The 21,663-nt window shown below is 42.1% G+C and overlaps 1 protein-coding gene across 2 annotated transcripts in view; it reads right to left on the bottom strand.

Moving 5' to 3' along the window:
* The window catches only part of CACNA2D3 (calcium voltage-gated channel auxiliary subunit alpha2delta 3), a 967,057-nt gene that overhangs the window by 501,793 nt on the left and 443,601 nt on the right, over positions 1-21,663 (bottom strand). For both annotated transcript variants that reach the window (XM_033210152.1, XM_033210151.1), the window contains exons 6-8: positions 14,935-15,066; positions 5,339-5,399; positions 5,095-5,245 (exon numbers count right to left, since the gene is read on the bottom strand). In XM_033210152.1, coding sequence (XP_033066043.1) covers positions 5,095-5,245; positions 5,339-5,399; positions 14,935-15,066 — 344 coding nt within the window. The remainder of the gene's footprint in view (positions 1-5,094; positions 5,246-5,338; positions 5,400-14,934; positions 15,067-21,663) is intronic.

The following is a 21,663-nucleotide window of genomic DNA, read 5'->3' as shown; positions in this document are numbered from 1 at the left end:
TGATGCAGAATTGCTGGGACTCCATTAAATATTTTTATAGTTTTACTGGTGCACTTTTGATTAAATAACCTTTGAATGAAAATGTGTAGGGCTTATGTAATAAAGCAGATGAAAATACAACATTTTCACCAACACAAGCCATCCTAGGGATCTTTTGCATTACAAAAGCATCTTATGTAATATGAAACACAACTGGACACAATTAGTAGTACAGAACAAATGAGCACTGAAAGAAAATACTATCCTCATACTTTTAATACGGAATCGATTACTTTAAAAAGCAAATCCACAGCAGACAAAGCATTGGAGAAACCGTTCTAAAGAAAATCTGCAAATTAAAACCAGGGCATCAGAAAGTTCTTGCTTGAACTAACAAATGATGCTCTTCTTAATTTAAGTCTGCACAAATATGGGCTACAGGAGGCATTTAAACTGATTTAACAAAATCTGCCCAGTTAATACTGTGTTCATTTAAGGCATGGCTTGAGCTTCTGTAAAGTCATTTTTCAAATTTCAACATCGGACAGAATTAGCACCCTCATTTTTATGATAATATTGTTAATTTAATGCATGGCTTGAAGTTAGACTTCAAAGTGAATCAGAAAAATATGCCTTTTCTCTTGTCAGAGACATCTCTCTTCATGCACCAGTGGTTTGACCTTAAAATTTTAACTTCAACTGCACAAAATTACTCTCATATTTCAACTATTCTTTCACAATTCAATCAGTTAGTTTGTCCATTTTAGATAGATCTTGCAATACCTTGCCCATGAAAGCTAAAACAAGTTTTAACATTATCTTTTTACGTTTATACTCTGGATAGATCAAGATCAGAAACTTTTCAGTATAATATTAAACATGCCGTTCACAATGAACTTAATAAAACATGCAAAACCGAAAGATGAACTGCAGTGGCCAAGGGAAGTCTTTCCCACTATTTAAATCTCTTTCCTCCGTCCTCCATTATGGCACTGAAAAATCAAGTGGCAATGATGAATTAGATTTGCACAAACAAAAACCTACAGTACACGAGGGTTTCCAGCACTGAAAATATTGTATTCTTTACTCTTCCTCTAAAACACTGAACTATCTCCACAAACGTCTACCTGGCAAGCAAAGGAAGGCTGACAATGTAATGGAGGGTGAAATGATAATGTCCTCTTTCGTAAATGGAATCCAGCCGACGATAACAATACACTCACACAGATTCACAGGGCATTCTGGACGGCGTTTCAAATACCTCATCCCCCTGCACTTTAAGAACCTGCAGTTGGGTCGCCCTTTACACAGGAGACAAGTGACCATTTTAAACAGACGGAGGGAAAACCTACACCATACTACCAGAGCAATTATGTCAGGGCAGAAATAGGAGGCGGTGATGGAGGCAAAAAAAAAAAAAAGAATTCAACAAGGCAAAATTCGCAGAACACATTTAGGATTGGGAGAGACAATTCAAGGGAATGCAAATGAAAATTTGCCAGCTATGAATCTCCTATTAATTAGAAGCCTCAAACTGTTGGTAAGTATGTAAACATTATGCCCTGCTTGGTAGACATTCTGGTAGGTGCCTGTATGCATATCCGTTGGTGCAGCAATTTCACTTCTAGGTTTTATTCAATAGAAGCACACCCAACCTTGCAAAAATATATGCATTCCATTCAGTGCATTGCACGCGCTGCCCTCACTGTAGCACTTCTGAGTAAAAAATGTGATGGGATGCTCTGTTATTCATATACATTTGATTGAAAGAAGAGCTGCTGAATATTCTGTAAAATATGAATCTATTTTTGTGAAAAGACAGTGTGCTCACATACACAGAAACATTTAGGATATGTGCCAAATGAAAGAGAAATGAGAACATTACTGAATTGTTTAAAATTTTTACATATATTGCCTGCATTAGAAAGCAATGAATCTATAAATATTACTGTTAATTAATGGTTCTTTTATGACCTTGGCCTTCTAATATAAACTCACTAACATATCTGATACATTCTCTTATCCATTAGAGGAACAAAGTTCATGATTTTACTATAAAGGCTTCAAATAAAGAAGTTCAGAGTGTCTTTCTAGTTGTTGAAATAATTATGTATATAGTGTTGAAGCTGATTATTTATACTGAAAATTAACAAACAGATGTACAGTGAGGGTTAATGGGATCTTTAATGGGTTTCTTTATATAAAGGGACAATTTGGGGCAAAAATTTTTTTTCCTAACTGTTCTATAATAACTGGCATGTCTACTTTTAATTATCTTAATCACCCTCTCTTCTTTATTGAGTCGACACTGTTTGTATATCTTAATGAACTTACATAGATTATTTCAATCGATTGGTTTTGTTAACAGAACAATAAATCCTGACTGATAAGGAATGTAGGATGTAATTAGTTAGCTCTTCTTATTATGTGAATTTCTGATTCTTCTGTAATGAGTAATTAAAGATTAATAAGAAAGATAGTCTCAAATTAGCTGCTTCTTATCTGTAAATGCTTCAGGATGTGTGGGGATCAAGCCACATTTGCATTCTCACCACTAGGCTGGCAACTAGAGTAACTTGGCAGCAAACCCGAAGTTCTAACTATCTGAAAGTCTTCTTCCAAAGAACTATGCCTCGAGGCCACATAATTTCATGATAAGATGGCTGAGTGGATCAACTACATCCTCTTCACTTCTGCTCAGAAAACAGTGCAAGGTGAAGCTGGACCATGTTTGAGTCTTTACCGTGCCACCTTTTCTGGCTGTGTAACTCAATGTGGCTTCATGCCTCTGTCTCCATGCTACACGGCACAGGGCTGGGGTGAGGATTCAATGAGATAATCCACACAGGACACTTAGCAACGGACTTGCACACAGTGAGCACTCTATGGGAGGCAGTTGTGGTGATTATTCATTCAACAAATATTTAAACTCCTGCTATCTGCAAAGCACTGCCTAGGTGCTGGGGATACACGCATGAATGAACAAGACTAACCCCTGCTCCCAAGGAATTTAGTATTCTCTTTCTTTTCCCTTTCGTCTTTAGGATTTCTTAAAATCAGAAGCTTTTGTTCTGAGAGTCTGATCAGAAGAGGCCTGTATAGGCAGGGTACTAGTTCAGGCAATCCCCTCGGCCATCTTCATGTCACTTAGAGGGAGGACCAGGCCCTCTGCCTGCAGAACACAAGTGGGTCTCATGCTCATGCAGAAGGCAGCCCAGTCATAAGGCTCCATTGGTAATATACTCTCCTCAGGGGTTTAGGGGAGCCATGCAGACCACAGTAAGCATTCTGGGAGCACCCTCTTCTTTTGTATCCCATCACCGGCTGAGGAGCCCTGTGCACCAGCTTGACTCTGGTGCATCAACTCAGATGATCCCTGTAGCAACCCTGTGGGCAAGGTGAGTACACCCACTTCACAGTTGAGAGGGCTGATGTCCAGACTAAAGTAATTAGCCCCAAGACACACAGCATATGTGTGTGAATGGGATTCAAAACAGCCCAACTCCAAAACCCAGGCTCTGCCCCCGTCACCATGCTGCCTCCACTGCCCACAGCAACTACTCCACCTCCCAAATAGATGTGATGTGTGTTATTTTCATGCAAAAGAACAAGTGTCCGCCACATATGCACTTGGCTAAGTGCTCAAAGACTCAGAAATCAGGCTCACTGTGACGAGCCTTTGGAAAGAGAGCGGGAGGAACGTAAGGGGCATGATGAAAATCATACCAAGTAATCAGTGGGAAGAAGAAAAAGAACTGGAGAATGTAAACCAAAAATAAAATTCTAAGACCCCCATCCACCCATGTGAATGGACTTCCTACTCTACACAGGAGACAGGGGCTCTTTTAAAATTTAATCCGAGAGACTGTTTCAGACCGTGATGGGAAACAGGGGGTGAACATGCCTCCTTACACTTCTCTGGCATGAACATCAATACGGACTTTAAGTCTGATAAGAAACATTTTGCAACCTATTCTTTCCGAAGCCTAGGACGTGAAGGCTTCCTCTGCAAATAAGAACTTGGGCATCCACTAACCTTTATCTTAACCCAGACATTCCTTTCTATTCACCTCAGCTCTTTAGAGAAACTCAACCAATTGTCAACCAGAAACTTTTAAAATCTGCCTATAAGCTGGAAGCCCCTGCTTTGAGTTGTCCTGCCTTTCTGGACCAAAGCAATGTATTTCTTAAATGTATTTGACTTAAGTCTCATGTCTCCCTAAAATGTAGAAAACCAAGCTGCACCGGTGAACCAAGCTGAACAGGTGCCCAACCACCTTGGGTGCATGTTCTTAGGACCTCCTGAGGGCTGTGTCACAGGTCATGGTCACTCATATTTGGCTCAGAATAAATCTCTTCAAATATTTTGCAGAGTTTGACTCTTTTCATTGACAAGACAGAGACCTGAATAAGTGGTCATTTCCAGGCTACACGACTGCCCTGTCTCAGGCTTGGTTCCCTGATCTCCCACTTGTCAGCTTTGTGACCTCGACAAGTTACTGACACTCTTCCAATCTCAGCACCTTCATTTGAGAATGTGCCCAAACTACCCCCTACCTCCTAGAGTTGCTGTGAAAAACCAAGATAATAAAAATATGAAGAGTAAGGCATTTATTAAAAGCAGGCATTTAATAAATGCCACTTTTTTTTCCAGAAGTTGAAATAAAGTGTTCTATGAGCCATAAACCGCTCTCCATATTTTAGTTGCTTCATTGTCATTATTATTATTATTATTAATTATTATCATCATCAATATCATCAGGCTAACCTAGCTGGAAGTTAATTTCCATGTGAGAAATTCTAGTGGTTTGGTGAAAATCTGGCTAAGTCTGTTTTCCAAGAATCTGAAAATGTCAGCTCCTCAGGAATACATCTGGTGTGCCATTCTCTCAGATGGTGTGGCTATGTGGTAGGTTAAGACAGGCAATGTGTTCAACCACATTTCCAAAAGCCCTTCCACTGTCCATGACTCTGTGAACTTTCATGAGACTAAACAGGTCTCACGTTCTGGCATCTAGGTGCTCTGGATCTAACAGTCACAGCAATGTTAACTACTCACTGCCAAAAGATCAAATGAACCCAAGTGCAAAGAAGGCACAAAACAGCTGCACTCACAGCAATTATGTTGAAGAAGTCATCATCCCCAAGTGTATCCAAAATGGATGAGACTGTTTGCTTCGCGATAGTCAGACGGAGTCCTTTCATGCTGCCACTGACGTCAACTAAAATGACCACGTCTTTCGGAGAAGTTGCTGCCTGGATGTACCTAGGTCAAGGGAAAAATTAAGTAAAAATTAATCCTGACTTCTCTTCAAGATATCTCTCTGAGAAATAACGAAGAGGTCTGACCACTGCCTACCATTTTCGGTTCCTGCAGTCAAAGGCAATGACTCCATTCTCATCTGGTTCCCATTTAATCCCTAGAAGAAAAATGGGGTTATGAGAAACCCAGAAACTTCAAATATTTATTCATAGCATTTCAAGGCTGCTCTACTTTGCTGATTGAACGGACAGGGTGAAAAATCACATGCAAAGACCAACTCCGGAGCTCATCACATGCTCCATTGCCAAATCCAGGCGGGAGCTTTCGGGTCATAACCCTATAGCAAACACAGCACTAGCTCAGCTGCTCCAACGGCCTGCAGAGAGTAGAGATGTTTTTAGGACTGTGCTGTCCATCAAGAGAGTACGCGACTCCAGCTCCTTCCCTTGGCTAGGGATCAAGGTAGCGAAGGTCATTTCTTACTGTCCAGGAAGTTGTTGGACCTGGGGGGATCATCCATAGATCTCTGGGCAGAGTCTGGCCCCATCCCTGGACCAGGTGATGTAATGTCTATAGCGGGGGGTTGAAAGCACAGATACAATGTTTTCAACTAAGGATATACTACAGGTCTGTTCCATCCTCACTCCTGTTTTTAAAATCAGAAATTTTGGCCTGGCTTTCCACACTGAAATGAAATAAAATGGCTCTCATTATGCTGCATAATAAAGTTTGAATTTCAGCTCCTGAAGCCTGGGGAGTTTTCCCCATGCGTAAAATCAGATCCAACATCCTTAGTCTTGTGGTTTGCAGCCTAGTCAGGATATATCCCACTTAGCTTTTAAGAATAAAATATCATTTGAAAAGAAAGGCATTGGCTGCTTAAAAGTAAGACAGAAAATCACTGTTTTCAACCACCAGTTCTGCTCAGGGATGGAGGATTTGCAACAGAGACTTTGGAGATACGAAAATAAAAACAGAGATACCATTTTCACAGGAGAGAATCCTGACTCAGCTGGTGGCATCAAGATTCTTTGTTCTGATTAACAATGGCCAGCTTTCTAAAGGACCACACTGGGCTAATAATAGGCATCTGCTGAAGATAACATCCCCAAATTATCACCCAGATAACCTTGAGACAGTAGTCTGTAATCCAAAGAGATATAGGGTTCTGTCCTTCTTGTACCTACATTTCCCATTGCACGTGTGTCTAATTTAAAAACACTCCCCATAAGAAATCAGAAAACAGAAGTGTAAGAAGCTACTGCCAAATTGGAGGTCATTAGGTAATAAAGATAAAATACAACTAACATGATGTTGTATACTAAGGGACAAGAATGCAATTAATTAAAAAAAAATCTGACACACTGCTTTGTATAAAGCCAGGTACCATTAGGATCGCACAGTCTTGACAAACAGTGAAGTTATATCCCTGGTGAGGCTAGGCAATGCTCCAATTTATAATTCCACAAATAACTGGCTTGAGTGTGATATAAAGAGAAAGTTTTATTTTTTGTTTTTTAAATGTGTTGACCCATGGGAGGTGTTCAGTGGATGTTTCTTGAACTGAACTGCGGTGAGTGACCTTAGACCACGGCCATCCCTGCCGATACTGCTGATCGTCCACCAACATTTTCCGGCTCTGGCATCCTTCCCCAGATTACAGCCCTATCACTGTGTGCTCCATGGGGAGCAGAAAGTATTTTATTATCTTTGACTGTCCCAACACTTAGGCTGAAACCATTTCCTTGCATACGGGCTTGTTTCTTATTCCAGGCACGCTGAAGCTTGGTGCTTTTTTTTTTTCCCCTCCCAAGGATGGAGTTTCACTCTGTTGGCTGGAGTGCAGTGGTGTGATCTTGGCTCACTGTATCCTCAGCCTCACCAGTTCAAGTGACTCTCCTGCCTCAGCCTCCTGAGTAGCTGGGATGACAGGCACCCATCACCACACTTGGCTACTTTTAATTTTTTTTTAATTTTTAGTAGAGATGGGGTTTCACCATGTTGCCCAGGCTGATCTCGAACTTTCGGGCTCACCTCAGCCTCTCAAAAAGTGCTAAAATTACAGGCGCAAGCCACCACGCTCAGCCACTCGGTGCTTTTTGAAAAGGTGACGTGAAATTAGTCTGCTGGGAAAACCAACAAAGAATATAATTCCAGTATGAAAGTGGATCGGACGGGACAACCTCAGAGCATCTTGTCTACTAATCACAATTTTCATCCAAGTGGCAAGTCCTCTGCCAGTCAGTGGACATACAGCAGTGATGGAGAAAGAGGGACTTGGCTCCTGCCTGCCCTCAGGAAGCCTCATAGCTAGTAAGGAAGCAGATACTGGATGAGAAATCGCAGGTATTGGAGATGTCATAGAGGAGAAATACCTGATGCATGTTAGTAGATAAAGGCGACCCTAATCCCTAACGTCAGAAAGACATCTTTGAGCTGAGAGTGAGAATGATGATGCACTGCTGTGCTAGGGCTGCTGTAACAAAATTACCTTTGTCCCTTGGTGGTCATGGGGCATTTGCTTCAGAACCCCCACCCTCGGTCTGTGGATGCTCATGTCCCTGATACAAAGTGGTATACTATTTGCATATAACCTATGTGCATCTTGCCATATACTTTAAATCATCTCTAGATTTCTTACAACACCTAACACACATCAACAGTTGTTATACTGTATTGCTTTTATTTGTATTATTTTTTATTGTAATTTTTTTCTTGAATATTTTCCATTCACGGTTGATTGAATCCATAGATGCAGAATCCACGGGTATGGAGGACCAAATGAACTACAAAGTAAGTGGCAGAACAGAAAGTTCTGTTTTGGAGGCTAGAAGTTCAAACTCAAGGTGTCAGCAGAGCCAAGCTCCATCTAAAGGTTCTAGCCTCTTCCTAGCTTCTGGTAGCTCCTGGTAATGCCTGGTGCTCGTCAATTTAGAGCTGTGTCACTCCAACCTCTGCCTCCATCTTCCCATGGCTGCCTTCCCTCTGTGTCTATGTATCCTCTCTTTCTTATATAAGGGCATCTATCCTATTAGATTTAGGGTCACCCCAAACCAGTATAATAACCTTATCTCAACTTACCTACCTACATCTGCAAAGGCCCTATAGCCAAGTAAGGTCAAATTCTCAGGCTCCTGGTGGACATGAATTTTGAGAGGACACTATTGAACCCACTATATATGGGTAGGATTTGTTAAACAAAAGCAGGTGACAAGGTAGAGAAGAACATCCCAGGCAGAGAGAACAATGTATGCAAAGGCCCTGAGGCTGAGAAGACATGTCCTGTTCAAGGAACTGAAGGAAGGTTGGTGTGGCTGTGTGTAGGGGACGTCCCTGCCAGAGGAAAGGAGCCTGGGTGGCAGCAGAAACGGTGAGTTCTGCGCCCTTTGTGCTCAGGATATGAGATACACATTGGGCAGGGATGAAGACGGTACCTCAAGGCAGTTCCAGGCATAGCTGCCCTGCAGGTAACAATAAACATCATACTTTGACTCCGAGTTAGGGCTGAATGAGTCTGTGGCAGGGGAGCGGGGTGTCATTTTGCCCAAACCCGACATTTGTGCCAAAATCTTCAGATTTTCCTGAGATGTCCTGTTAGGACTAAGATGGGCTCTCCCAATTCTCAAGCCATTGTTCTCTTCCTTGCGAAAGCATTTCCATAGTGTGTTTTGTGAGGAGTTCTACAGGATGCTAACAAGCGTTCAGTGAATCAAAGCAAAACTGGTTTCTACATGATGGAAGGAACAGCTAAGGGCCTTTAACCTGCTCAAGTGCATCTTGAATGTCTATGACAGAGACCCTAGTGGTAGCATTTACCAAGATGATTTGACCATGGAGTCCTTCCTCCTCCAAAAATCTCACAGGAAAATGTTTTAAAAAACGAACTTGAGAAAACCCTGCCCCAGGTGGCATTGTCTCCCCTAGGATGTATCACCTTTTTAGTATGTCATTGTTGGTCCACACAGATATTTTGAAAACATTCAGGTAACTTCAAAACTCAGATGAATAACAGTTGGCTCATCTTAAATCTGCGAGATCCAAGGAATTATCACTTAAGCAAGAAACACCCCCACGAGCCACATCATTTCGCAAAGTGCCAGTATGCCTTTTGGAATCCCGCTCAGACAGGATGGGGTGGGAAACCCGAGACAAGAGGAATGCTACAGTTCGGAGGCAGAGGAGACTGCCACTCCACCTGCTCCAGAAGGGCTTTCTCGGCTTCATCGTCAGCATCAGTGATTGCCAGCCAGCCTTCCTCAGCTTTCAGAGGACAAGCTCCTCAGCATGTACACAAATCCCTACGTGAAACTGAAAATAATGTCAAAATCTCTGCTACAGATTCAAACGCTCAAATTTGAGTGAATTTGAATCATTGTGCAACACTGCTATATCCCACGGTTTCTCTCCCACAGGCATTACAAACTATCATTGGAGGAAAATTCATTTCATTTAAGACAACCTATGACTTCCTGTTCTCTTTTAGCTTGTGAAAATAAACAGTAGGGCCAAGAGAACAGAGACTAATACAAGACTGAAGGTCAAGCCACATGTTCCCAACATAATTCTGTGTGGCAGTGAGGTTTGAGGCTGTGTAATGGAACTATGAAGGACTACAACAAATAGCACAATAAAAATCTGAATATCTTTTTGCCCTGTCATTTTATTTCTGTTCCATGTTCTCCTTTTCTCTCCACTTCAAGAAAAGGCATCTTCATCCATTGCTTCTCTTGTCTTTAAAGCACAGTGTTTTCCATAAAACATCAGTGGCACTGCCAACGACATTCAAACCATCTCCAGCCAGGCGTGGCGACTCACACCTACTATCCCAGCACTTTGGGAGGCCAAGGTGGGTGGATCATGAGGCAAGGAGTTCAAGACTAGCCTGGCCAAGATGGTGAAGTCCCATCTCTACTAAAACCACAAAAATTAGCCAGGTGTGCTGGCAGGCACCTGTAATCCCAGCTACTTGGCAGGCTGAGGTAGAAGAATTGCTTGAACTTGGGCGGCAGAGGTTGCAGTGAGCCAAGAGTGTGCCACTGCACTCCAGCCTGGGTGACAGAGTAAGACTCCTTCTCGAAAAAACAAAAAAACAAAAACAAACAAACAAACAAAAAAACTATCTCCACCTGAACAGATACTGCCTATCTTACTGAAACATGGCATTTGTCTTCCCTATTTGAAAGCAAAAAGTCTAGAAAGATGTGGAAAGAAGGAAAATCAAGAGGTGAAAGATACTGGTTTATCCCTAAGTTCTGCCCAATTCCTTCCTCAAAAAAACATTTAGTACTTGGCCCATAATTTAAAGTTGAAACACATACCTTCCAGTTAACTTTAGATCTAAAATATCTGGTCAAAAATACATGCTGGCTTCTAATGTGAGTCAAGCTGCAGTCAAATTTGGCTTTAAAATGTCTTCTGAGAAGCTGCTTATGCATTTCTCTAAAAAGAGCTCCTTTATTCAACCAGATGCCATGTCTCTTGAGAGATTACGCACCATAAAAATGAGGAAGTAGCAAGACAATTACTATGAAAATTGTAAATTATGGTGCTCTATGATCATCTTTACTGGGGCAGTCCTGTTGAGCTAGCCAAGGAAGAGAACCCTGATATCAATCACACTCTCCCCATTGCTAAACCTGAGCCTGGTGAGGAAGGTATGCAAGGGAAGAAACAAAAAGTAATGCTGAGCACAGAACCTAAACTTGATACTAGCAAACAGCATGGATGAGTCCAAACTTAAGGAGAGCTCTTTACTTAGCTGTCCAGCTCCCTCATGGTGGCTGTAGCCATGACTCAGCTTTCACCTTCCTATGGCAGCCAAATCACGGTGCGAAGATAAGACAATCACTGCCCTTTGTAATTACCAAGCCTTCTACAGGAACAAACTGCCCTGTGTATGGCTATAGAAAGGTGACAGCCTGATGTTGGGGAAGGGCCTGGGGCTTCTTATAATCATGCATGAACCTAACTGATGTCCTGTGTTTGATTAGACAGTGACCTGTCTGTGATGCATAGACACAGTTTTCTTTAAGTAGGTAAGAGTACATGGGTAGGTACTGTCAGCCAGCCATATCATTTTAAATAAAGCTAAGAACTGGCCAGAACAGGAAGAATAGATCAGTTACTGGTGGCCTCAGCCAATAACCAGGTAGAAAACGGGTCCCACAGAGGGCTGAAAAAGATGAACTTGTCAAGGCTCACAGGAAAAGGGATGACTGTGCAGCCCTATGATTCTCTGCCTCCTGGGAGATGGGGAGCCTGGAGAACACTACTCACTAGATGAGATGGTCATAAAGCTTCAGGAGGAAATAGCCAACAGATGGGCATGCCCAGTGTCCAGGACATGGTGGGTAGTGGGGTGGAAAGAGCAGGTACTAGGAAGACTTGGAGGAGAGCGATCAATGAGAACATAAAGGGACTATGGCTCTGTACTGCATTTGTGCCAGTTCCTTGCTGAGTCATCAAGTCTCTACCAGACTGCAGCTAGGGACCAGCTCTCCAAAGAGGCAATAGCTCTATTCTGTCTGAAAAGAGAGGGCCGCTGCCACTGGTGTAGTGGGAGACAACAGATCTGGTGGAGTTTGATCTAACAGGTGATTCATTCATTCAACAAACACATATTGAGCACCGACTATGTGTTATTCTTGCTGCTGGTGACAGAGTAATGGACAAAACAAATGACTCTGTCCTCTCAAGGGCAAATATTCTAGTAGAGGAGACAGTGATTGAAAGCCTGATGGTCCAAGATTTCAGGGTAGAGTTCCCATTTTATAAAGTAAGAACTATAGAGCCTAATGAAGTCCTGTTCAGTAAGACCTTTTTGCAATGCAAGCCTTGAGAGATAAGGCTGGTCCCTTGGAAAATGGGTATCAGTCTCAAAAGTCTCTTCCTACAGCATTATGTTATTCAACATGGTAACTACCAACCATGTGTGGCTATTTAATTATTTTAATTTTACATAAAGTTAAATAACATTTAAATTTCAGTTCCTCAGCCTCACTAGGCACACTTCAAGTGCTCACTACCCCTGTGTGGCCAGTGACATTAGTGATATTAGATAGGATACAGAACATTTCCACCATCTCATAAAGTCCTTTTGAGAGACACAAGAGAGTTACCACATGCCCTTAGGACATAAATTGAATTGGTGAAGGCCTATGTGTGAAACCATGCAGAAACGGACATCATCATCACACCAAGGCTTTCAGGCTAATGCTTCTCAAAATTCTCCTTCCCAGGACTCCTTCCTCTCATCCCAAGAGTTGGAGTTGGTGATCCTTCTCAGTGATCACCCAGCCTCTTCTATTTCCCTTAGCTTAGCATGAAACACACCGCACCATGATGATCTGCTTGCCTGTCTACCTCCCCATGGTGGTCACTGATGCCCCTTCTTTGGGAAATCCAGTCGAGGTAAAGCCACAATAGTCCTGACTAGTCCCCAGGGTTTTGGATGGCTGACCTTACCCACCGTTCTTCAGGCATCAGTGGTGGGTGGACATGTGACTCAGACCAGGCTAATTCTTGGACTTTCATCCAAGCTCCTGGGGCAGATGCCCTCTCCTCCCCTGGAACACCCACTGAGAAATCCTTCCAGGCCTGTTCCCCATTATGAGGAGATCACCTGCCAGTGAGACAAGGTTAGAATGGAAGAAGACAGAAATGAGAGCTGAAAGGAAGGATTCAAATTCCAAATGACTTTGCTCCAGTCTCTCATTGCTGAGTACTGAAATCCAGCTGTCGCCCAAATGGCACATTCCCTAGATTTCAAATTACATAAGCCAGTAAGTGTGCTTCTAAGTGGAGGTAGTTGGAATTGTGTTTCTGTCACTTGCAACCAAAATCCACGACAAACGCATGTCCCCACAAGAGGGACCTGGATGAGGGCAGAGACCTCTTCTGTCTAGTTCATGATTTTATCCTCAGGGCCTCATACAGGGTTTGGTACAATGCCAGAACTCAGTAAGACTGAAGAAAGACTCTTTCTGCTTAAGAACATGCACACTTACCACTGATTCACACCACTCTAACAATGGAAAGAAGCATCCTGAAAAGAAAAACATCCTGGCAAAATGCTCATGATCACTCTTTGAGTCATGTGTCCAGGAGGCAAGAGGCATGCTCTGTGTTTAGAACCAAGCACAGAGTTGAGTGGCCACATGACATTTATCAAGGCATTGAAACACCTTGGTAGACTGCAGCCCATGTCTTCACTAACATAGAAATTATGCAGGCATTTTACAGAGCCACATCCTGCCCAAAATGTCCTAAAACAACAGTAAGCACGGCTGAACCAATTGTTCTGACTGATAAAAACCTTGTATGTAAATTAATCTCCCCTATTACACAAACCTTTTATGAGGATTCCCTTTATTTTCAAACGTCCTAGTGACCATAGATTAAGGACTCCCTGTTGACGGAGACAACAGGTGATTTGTGGTTTCTACTTATCTGTCTTGCCCTCTTCACAATGCCACATAGTGAGAGGGGTGGACACCCAGGGGCTTCCCAAGCAGAGCAACCTCTCTGCCAGGCTCTGATTTCAGCCATATCTGCATCAGATTCGCTCTCTGCCAAGTGTATCAAGGCAGATTGCAATTTGGTGGCACTGGAACTTTAATCATCCACTGTTTATTAGAGCATCATCTTTAACATGATGCTTATTGTTTACATTTCTGTGAGCTCTGGGAGGAAGCACACGTGCTATGCTGAACATGACTCTTGGGAAATGTTTTGTAATGTGGCGAAGCAGAGATCCGGCAGGCAATTCTCGGGGCACAGATGCTGTGCACGGGGCAAACAACTCCACAAGGCAGAGGCCGGCAGTCTTTGCCTCAAAGTGGGAAGACATCAGGTGCCTAGTCTTACTTAATGAAAACATAAAAGACTTCACTTAATTGCTCCGAGATTATGCAGGGTGGGTTTTTTCCCCCTTCTTTTAGGTTGAGCTTGTTAATTTCTACAGCTGTGATGTTGGCACAATTGCAGCCCCGAGTCCTGTTTTCACAACTTGTAAGCAAAATTAAAACTTCCCTTTTTAATTAGAATTCAAACCAAGCCAGAATTAAAATCCTATCACAAAGCAGAGGCCTGAGAAGGCTCCAGAAGGAACACCTGTTCCAAAGGCATGAGGGACAGCCTCTGAGATACGCAGCGCTGGGGCTGCTGGGGGCGCCCTCTGCGGAGGGTTGTTGCTGCCAGCTATGCTTGGGCCATTTCAACATCTTCCTGCAAGGGAAGTCAGCTCTGGGGTGGACAAATCCGTTCAAATTCTCTATTTCTTATGCCTGTTAGTGAGAATTCAATTGCCCAAGTATGAATTGCTCTTTTCCCCAATAATAATAATTACAGCAATAATAGCAGGTATTAGTAATAAGGCCAAACTCTTGTTCAGAAGTATTAAATAAGGTACAGTTCACACCACAGTTCTTCACATGTGGTGACAGCTCTGTGAATTATTCTACTGAAAAAGGTGCAGATCCAGAGAGTTCTGTGATCACGTCCTACGTGTGTGCATGCCCATGTGGATGCCACCTTGCCACTCCTGTCCTGCACCCTGACAACAGGTTTGCACTTCATCTTTCATTTTCTTCTAAGAGAAGGTAGAAAAGTTTTAACCTTGAACTCTAAAGAAAAATATCTCATTACCAGTTATCATTAATCTGAGTCATAATTGTCAATGCAGGGATACTCACCCGGATACTGCCTAAAAAAGCCCTTTGCACTTCCGAAGTACTGCCATATGAGAGACGGGTCACGGTCAAAGTTATCTACAAAAACTTTGTTTAGGGATTCAGACCAATAAACCCCATTGACAATTGCAGGGTCTGTAAAAAAGAAAGAGAAAGAGAGGGGTGTATTAGAAAACAAAGTGAAATAAAATCCCTTTTATTTCCCACACCGCTTGGCAGATACTGGCATGAGGTACTCCATCTTGCAGGAGGCTATGAAGACAGTTATAGCCTCAAAAACATTTAACTCCCAGGGATTCCACATGCTGGGGATTCCCCTCCTGCCTAAGCCCTCCTCGTCTCCCAGGAGCCTCTAACTGATGGTTCCTTACTTAAAAGACACTTCCTTTTATTTATACCTTTCAATGTCACATATCCCATAGAGAAAATCACATAATCCTCTTTAAGAAAGCAGAGAGAGACCTTATTAGCATTATTTTCCTGCTTTTCCCCCTACTGAGCCAGAACTTGGTATTAAAAATAGGAAAACTGTATTTTCTCTCACTCTAATCACCTCAGCCACCAACATAGCCCTATTCTGTTTCTCTTTGCCCTCACTTAGAAGTTTGCTTTTTAAATAAATAAATAAAGAAAGAAATTGAAATTACATAACGAAATCTCTCTACTTCTGCTGTTCAGCAGAATGTGAGCTCTGTGAAAGTACAGACTACCTCTTGTTGGTCTTTTGCTGTACCCTTTGACCAGCACATGGCAGAAGCTCCAAAATTCTTGTAGAGGAATAGAAGGAAGGAAGGATGGATGGATGGATGGTGATACGATTTGGCTATGTCCCCACCCAAATCTCATCTTAAATTGTAGCTCCCATAATTCCCATGTATTGTGGAGGGGACCTGGTGGGAGACAATTGAATCATGAGGGTGGGGTAGATCTTTCCTGTGCTGTTCCCATGATAGTGAATAAGTCTCACAAGATCTGAGACTTTTTTTGAAGGAGTTTTATAAAGGGGCACTCCCCTGCATACGCTCTCTTGCCTGTTGCCATGTAAGATGTGCCTTTGTTCCTCCTTCACCTTCTGCCATGATTGTGAGGCCCTCCCCAACCATGTGGAACTATGAGTCAATTAAACCTCTTTCCTTTATAAATTATCAAGTCTTAGGTATGTCTTTATTACCAGCATGGGAACAGGCTAATACAGAAGGACAACACAAAGATTGTTCTCCAGATACTAGGCAATCATTCACTCTTCTGCCATGGAATCCCATGAGCAAATCTCTTTTCCTCACCTATGGTAGCCCAAAGATAACTCCTTGCCTTCAGTTCAGAGATTTAAAAAAATAACGGTGAATTCCTACTCAACACAATATTGGAAGTCCTGGTCAGGGCAATCAGGCAAGAGAAAGGAATAAAGGGCATTCAAATAGGAATAAAGGAATTCAAATTATCCCTGTTTACAGAAGACATGATCCTATACCTAAAAAACCCCATAGTCCCAGCCCAAAAGCTTCTTAAGCTCATAAACAACTTCAGCAAAGTCTCAGGATACAAAATCAATGTGGAAAATATCACTAGTATTCCTATACACCAACAACAGTGAAGCCGAAAGCCAAATCATGAATGAATTCCCATTCACAATTGCCACAAAAAGAAAAAAGTACCTAGGAATATAGCTAACTAGGGAGGTGAAAGAGCACTATAAAGAGAACTACAAACCACTGCTCCAAGCAATCAGAGATGACACAAACAAATGGAAGATGTTGCATGCTCATGGATAAGAAGAATCAATATTGTTAAAATGGTCATATTGCCCAAAGCAATTCATAGATTCAATGCTATTCCTAATAAACTACCATCGAGATTCTTCACAGAACTAGAAAAAACTATTTTAAAATTCATATGGAACTAAAAAAGAGCCTGAATAGCCAAGGCAACCCTAAGCAAAACGAACAAAGCTGGAGGCATCACAGTACCTGTCTTCAAACTATATTACAGGGCTACAGTAACCAAAACAGCATGGTACTGGTATGAGAACAGACATATAGACCAATGGTACCAAACAGACAGCAAAGAAATAAGACTGCATGCCTACAACTATCTTATCTTTGACAAATCTGACAAAAACAAGCAATGGGGAAAGAATTCCCTATTCAATAAATGATGCTGGAATATCTGGCTAGCCACATGCAGAATATTAAAACTGGACCTCTTCCTTATACTGTATACAAAAATTAACACAAGATGGTTTAAAGACATAAATGTAAAACCCAAAACTATAAAAACCCTGGAATACAACCTAAACAATACCATTCAGGACATAGGCACAGGCAAATATTTCATGATGAAGACACCAAAAGCAATTGCAACAAAAGCAAAAATTGACAAATGGGATCTAATTAAACCAGAGAGCTACCGCATAACAAAAGAAACTATCAACAGAGTAAACAGACAACCTATAAAATAGGAGAACATTTTTGCAACTTATGCATCTGACAAAGTTCTAATATCTAGTATCTATAAGGAACTTAAACAAATTTGCAAGAAAAACAACCCCATTAAAAAGTGGACAAAGGACATAAACAGACATTTCTCAAAAGACGGCATACATGCAGACAACAATCATATTTTAAAAAGCTCAACATCACTGATCATTAGAGAAATGCAAATCAAAACCACAATGAGATACCGTCTCATACCAGTCAGAATGGCTGTTATTAAAAAGTCAAAAAGTAACAGATGCTGGTGAGGTTGTGTAGAAAAAGCAACACTTGTATACTGTTGATGGGGGTGTAAATTAGTTCAACCATTGTGGAAGACAGTGTAGCGACTCCTCAAAGACCTAAAGACAGAAATACCATTAGACTCAGCAATCCCATTACTGGGCATACACTCAAAGGAGTATAAATCAGTCTATTATAAAGATATACCCATGCATATGTTCAGTGCTGCACTATTCACAATAGTAAAGACATGGAATCAACCTAAATGTCCATCAATGACAGACTGGATAAAGAAAATGTGGTACATATATACCATGGAATACTATGCAGCCATAAAGAACAACGAGATCATGTCCTTTGCAGGGACATGGACGGAACTGCAAGCCATTATCCTTAGCAAACTAACACAGGAACAGAAAACCAAATACTGCATGTTCTCACTTATAAGTGGGAGCTAAATGATGAGAACACATGGACACAGAGAGGGGAATAACACATGCTGGGCCTTTCAGAGGGTGAAGGTTTGGAGGAGGGAGGGGATTAGGAAAAATAACTAATATGTACTAGGTTTAATACCTAAGTGATGAAATAATCTGTACAACAAACTCCCATGACACAAGTGTGTCTATATAACAAACCTGCACATGTACCCCTGAACTTAAAAATAAAAGTTGAAGTCGGGCGCGGTGGCTCACATCTGTAATGCCAGCACTTTGGGAGGCTGAGGCAGGCGGATCACTTCAGGTCAGGAGTTCAAGGCCAGCCTGGCCAACATGGTGAAAGCCTATCTCTACTAAAAATAGAAAAACTAGCCAGGCATGGTGGCGGGCATCTGTAGTCCCAGATACTTGGGAGGCTGAGACAGGAAAATAGCTTGAACCTGGGAGGCAGAGGTTGCAGTGAGCCAAGATTGCACCACTGCACTCCAGCCTGGGCAACAGAGCAAGACGCCGTCTCAAAAAAATAAAATAAAATAAAATAAAAGTTGGAAAAAAAATAAGGGTGAAGACAAAGAAGGAGAATAAACAAGTATTTCCTGTACACTGGCTGAAGCAATGTGGGTCACTGAGGATGCTCTGTGATGGTTCGCTTTTTCTTTTTTAACCTCTGAAGACCCTGTTTCAAAATGATGCCACATTAAGCAACTCTCCATTCTTAGAGGAGAAATAGCTGTCAAGTGTCAGGATGAAAAGTTTGAGAATGATTACATGAGTTATTAATCATGAGGAAGAGGAGGAGGAGGAGAAACTTTCACTGAGTCCTTCCTGGGGTATAGGCATGGTGCTTACTTTATCTCCTATCCCTCCTTAGCAGCCCAGCCCTCCAAGGCAGGCTGGATCCCTTGTTCTCCTCCACTCTCCAGCAGTGGAAACTACAGTACCAGGAAACAAGGTACTTTCCTAAAAACATCCAGCTACTAAGGGCCAAAGCCTCTGATCTGAGGTTTCCTTATTTGTAAAATGGCAAAATAATACCCACCCTATACATATGCACCATGGAATAATACATGGTCCCAAAAAAGAAGGAGATTATATACTTTGCAGTGACATGGATGGAGCCAGAGGTCATTATCCTGAGTGTATTAATGCAGGAACAGAAAATTAAACAGCCTATGTTCTCACTGATAAGTAGGAGATAAACCATTGAGCACACATGGACACAAAGAAGGGAACAACAGACACTGGGGTCTACTTGAGGGTGGAGGGTGGGAGGCGGGTGAGGATCCAAAAATTACCAATTGAGTACTATGTTTATTACCTGGGTGATAATCTGTACACCAACTCCCTGTGACATGCAATTTACTCATATAACAAACCTGCACATGTACCTCCTGAACCTAAAATAAAAGACGGAAAGAAAAAAAAAAATACCAACCCTAGAGACCTGTTTACAAAGTTAAACAAATCAACAGAAAACAGCTAATGGCCAGAGGCACTCACACAGCCATCAATGGGGCTGTTCCCTTGGCCTAGAGCCCTGTACCCTCACCAGAGTTCCCTGCTGGACGCTGAGTCACGCAATCCCACTGTGACATCCTCATTCCAGAGATTCATCAATATCATACAGACAGGAGGGGTGAGGATGGATTAGGTTACTCCAGTTGTCAAGTTGCAGAGGAAACAATGAGCAACATGATGCTAGAAATGGTCACATGAGTCAGGTCCACTTACAAGGGCACTCAGGAATGGCCCCAGTGCACCTCCCCTCCTCCACAGCTGCCTACCCCTTTCCAGCGGCAGCCCCAGGACATCCACCTGCACAGCTCTAGAGTCCACAAAATGGCACCAGGGCCAGTGGGCAGACACGATGTCCTGGCTTGTTGTGTCACCTCTGCCCTGCCTTATTCATTGAGATCACTGAGGTAACTGGGATTCTGAATTCCATCTCAAGGGTAAATGCTCTAACTCTTGTAAATTGCAATAAACCCCATCATAGCCTGGGGGTGTGAAAATGACCCAATCAGCCTTTTACCACAAAGTAATTTTAGGAGGACTTTGTCCTCACAATCCTGGGAAATGGAGCTCTTTCTTTTTCCTGTCTAAGCTTAATAACAATTACCGTGACTCACCCCTAGCGGCAAAACCCACTTAAATTAATCCACAAAGATGCAAATACAATAATGACACTGAAAAATCCATGGTTCTTGCCTCCATCAATGGCCTCAATTATGTCGGTGTCATAAAAACCTTCCACAAAAAGAAGCGAAAATTCCATTTCCTTGGCTCACTGTCTCAACACGTTAAGGAGTCAAACACTTTCTAGTTAGACAATTATTTTTTCTTAAGTGTGGCAATTGGGATTTGCCCAGTTTTGACAATTCTTTTTTCTTAAGTATGGTTTCTTTGGTGCCCAGACCTCCAGGTGGTCCTAGAAATCTAAGATTGCCCCCTGAGGAACTGTGAGCATCTTCAGAAATACAAAGCAAACTAAGAATGTTTCATTCACTTCATTTGGACACCAAATCTTGCTCTAAAATTATGCCACTGCAAGAAGAGGGGACTTCGATTTTTCCAAGGGCATGGTGAACAACTGCAAATAGAACCACTAAAAAAATATAATCTACCTAAAATGGGGGCTGTGTTGTACACACCCATTTGATCAAATATTTGAAATAACACTTATCTTGGTTTGTAACATCATCACAGTATATTGATTTCACAAGCTTGCTTAGCAAGCAATGTTAATAGAAGGGGAAATCTTAAATAGCTGTCTATTGTGACAGTCATTTAAAAGATAGGGAAAGAAAAAACAGAAAAAATAGATGGAGCCTTCATCTGAGTATTTAAGTTTAAAAAAAAATAGACAAGTTAAATATGATTTTCCCAACATCACTGACAGAGAGTGGAAATGAAGTAACCCACGGGACAGTCAATGCTGCCCATGACCCACATATACTCAGGTCCCCTGGTCCTTCCATTGTCCCATGGGGAGCAGGCAAATGTCATGTTGGAGTGTGGACCAGAGCTCAGCCTCATGTTCCCTCGATGGTGGCTGAGCTGATTTGTTTTCTTATGGTCACTTGTGAAAATGACAGCAACCTGCGGAGTAGCAGACGAACCATTTTGTTTCAAATTCTGTTTAAAAGACCCCTTTGCTTCACTTAGGGTTCTTCAGGCATCACATTTATCTGAGCCTCAACTTGTACCTCCACCTTTCATCTTTTTAGAGGTTTAAGGTACTGAATTAGCTTTCTGTGGCAGCTGCAGCAAAATACTGCCAACTGGATGGCTTAAAGACAATGGAGATTGATTCTCTCACAATTCGGGATAGAAGAAGTTAAAAACCAAGCTGCCAGCAGGGTTGCTTCCTTCTGGAGGTTCTAAGAGAGTCTGTTCCATGCCCCTCTCCTAATCTCTGGTGCTCACCTGCCATCTTTGATACTCCTTGGCTTGTAGCCTCATTATTTCCACTCTACCTCCATCTTCACATGGCCTTCCCCTCTGTGTGTCTATGTTAAATCTCTCTCTCTACTTTGTCTCAGAAGGACTGGTCACTGGGTTTAGGCACTACCCTAAAT

Source organism: Trachypithecus francoisi, unplaced genomic scaffold (genome assembly GCF_009764315.1).
Source record: "Trachypithecus francoisi isolate TF-2019V2 unplaced genomic scaffold, Tfra_2.0 Lachesis_group0, whole genome shotgun sequence".
Lineage (NCBI taxonomy): Eukaryota > Metazoa > Chordata > Mammalia > Primates > Cercopithecidae > Trachypithecus > Trachypithecus francoisi.
This window is presented reverse-complemented; position numbering and strand designations above follow the sequence as displayed.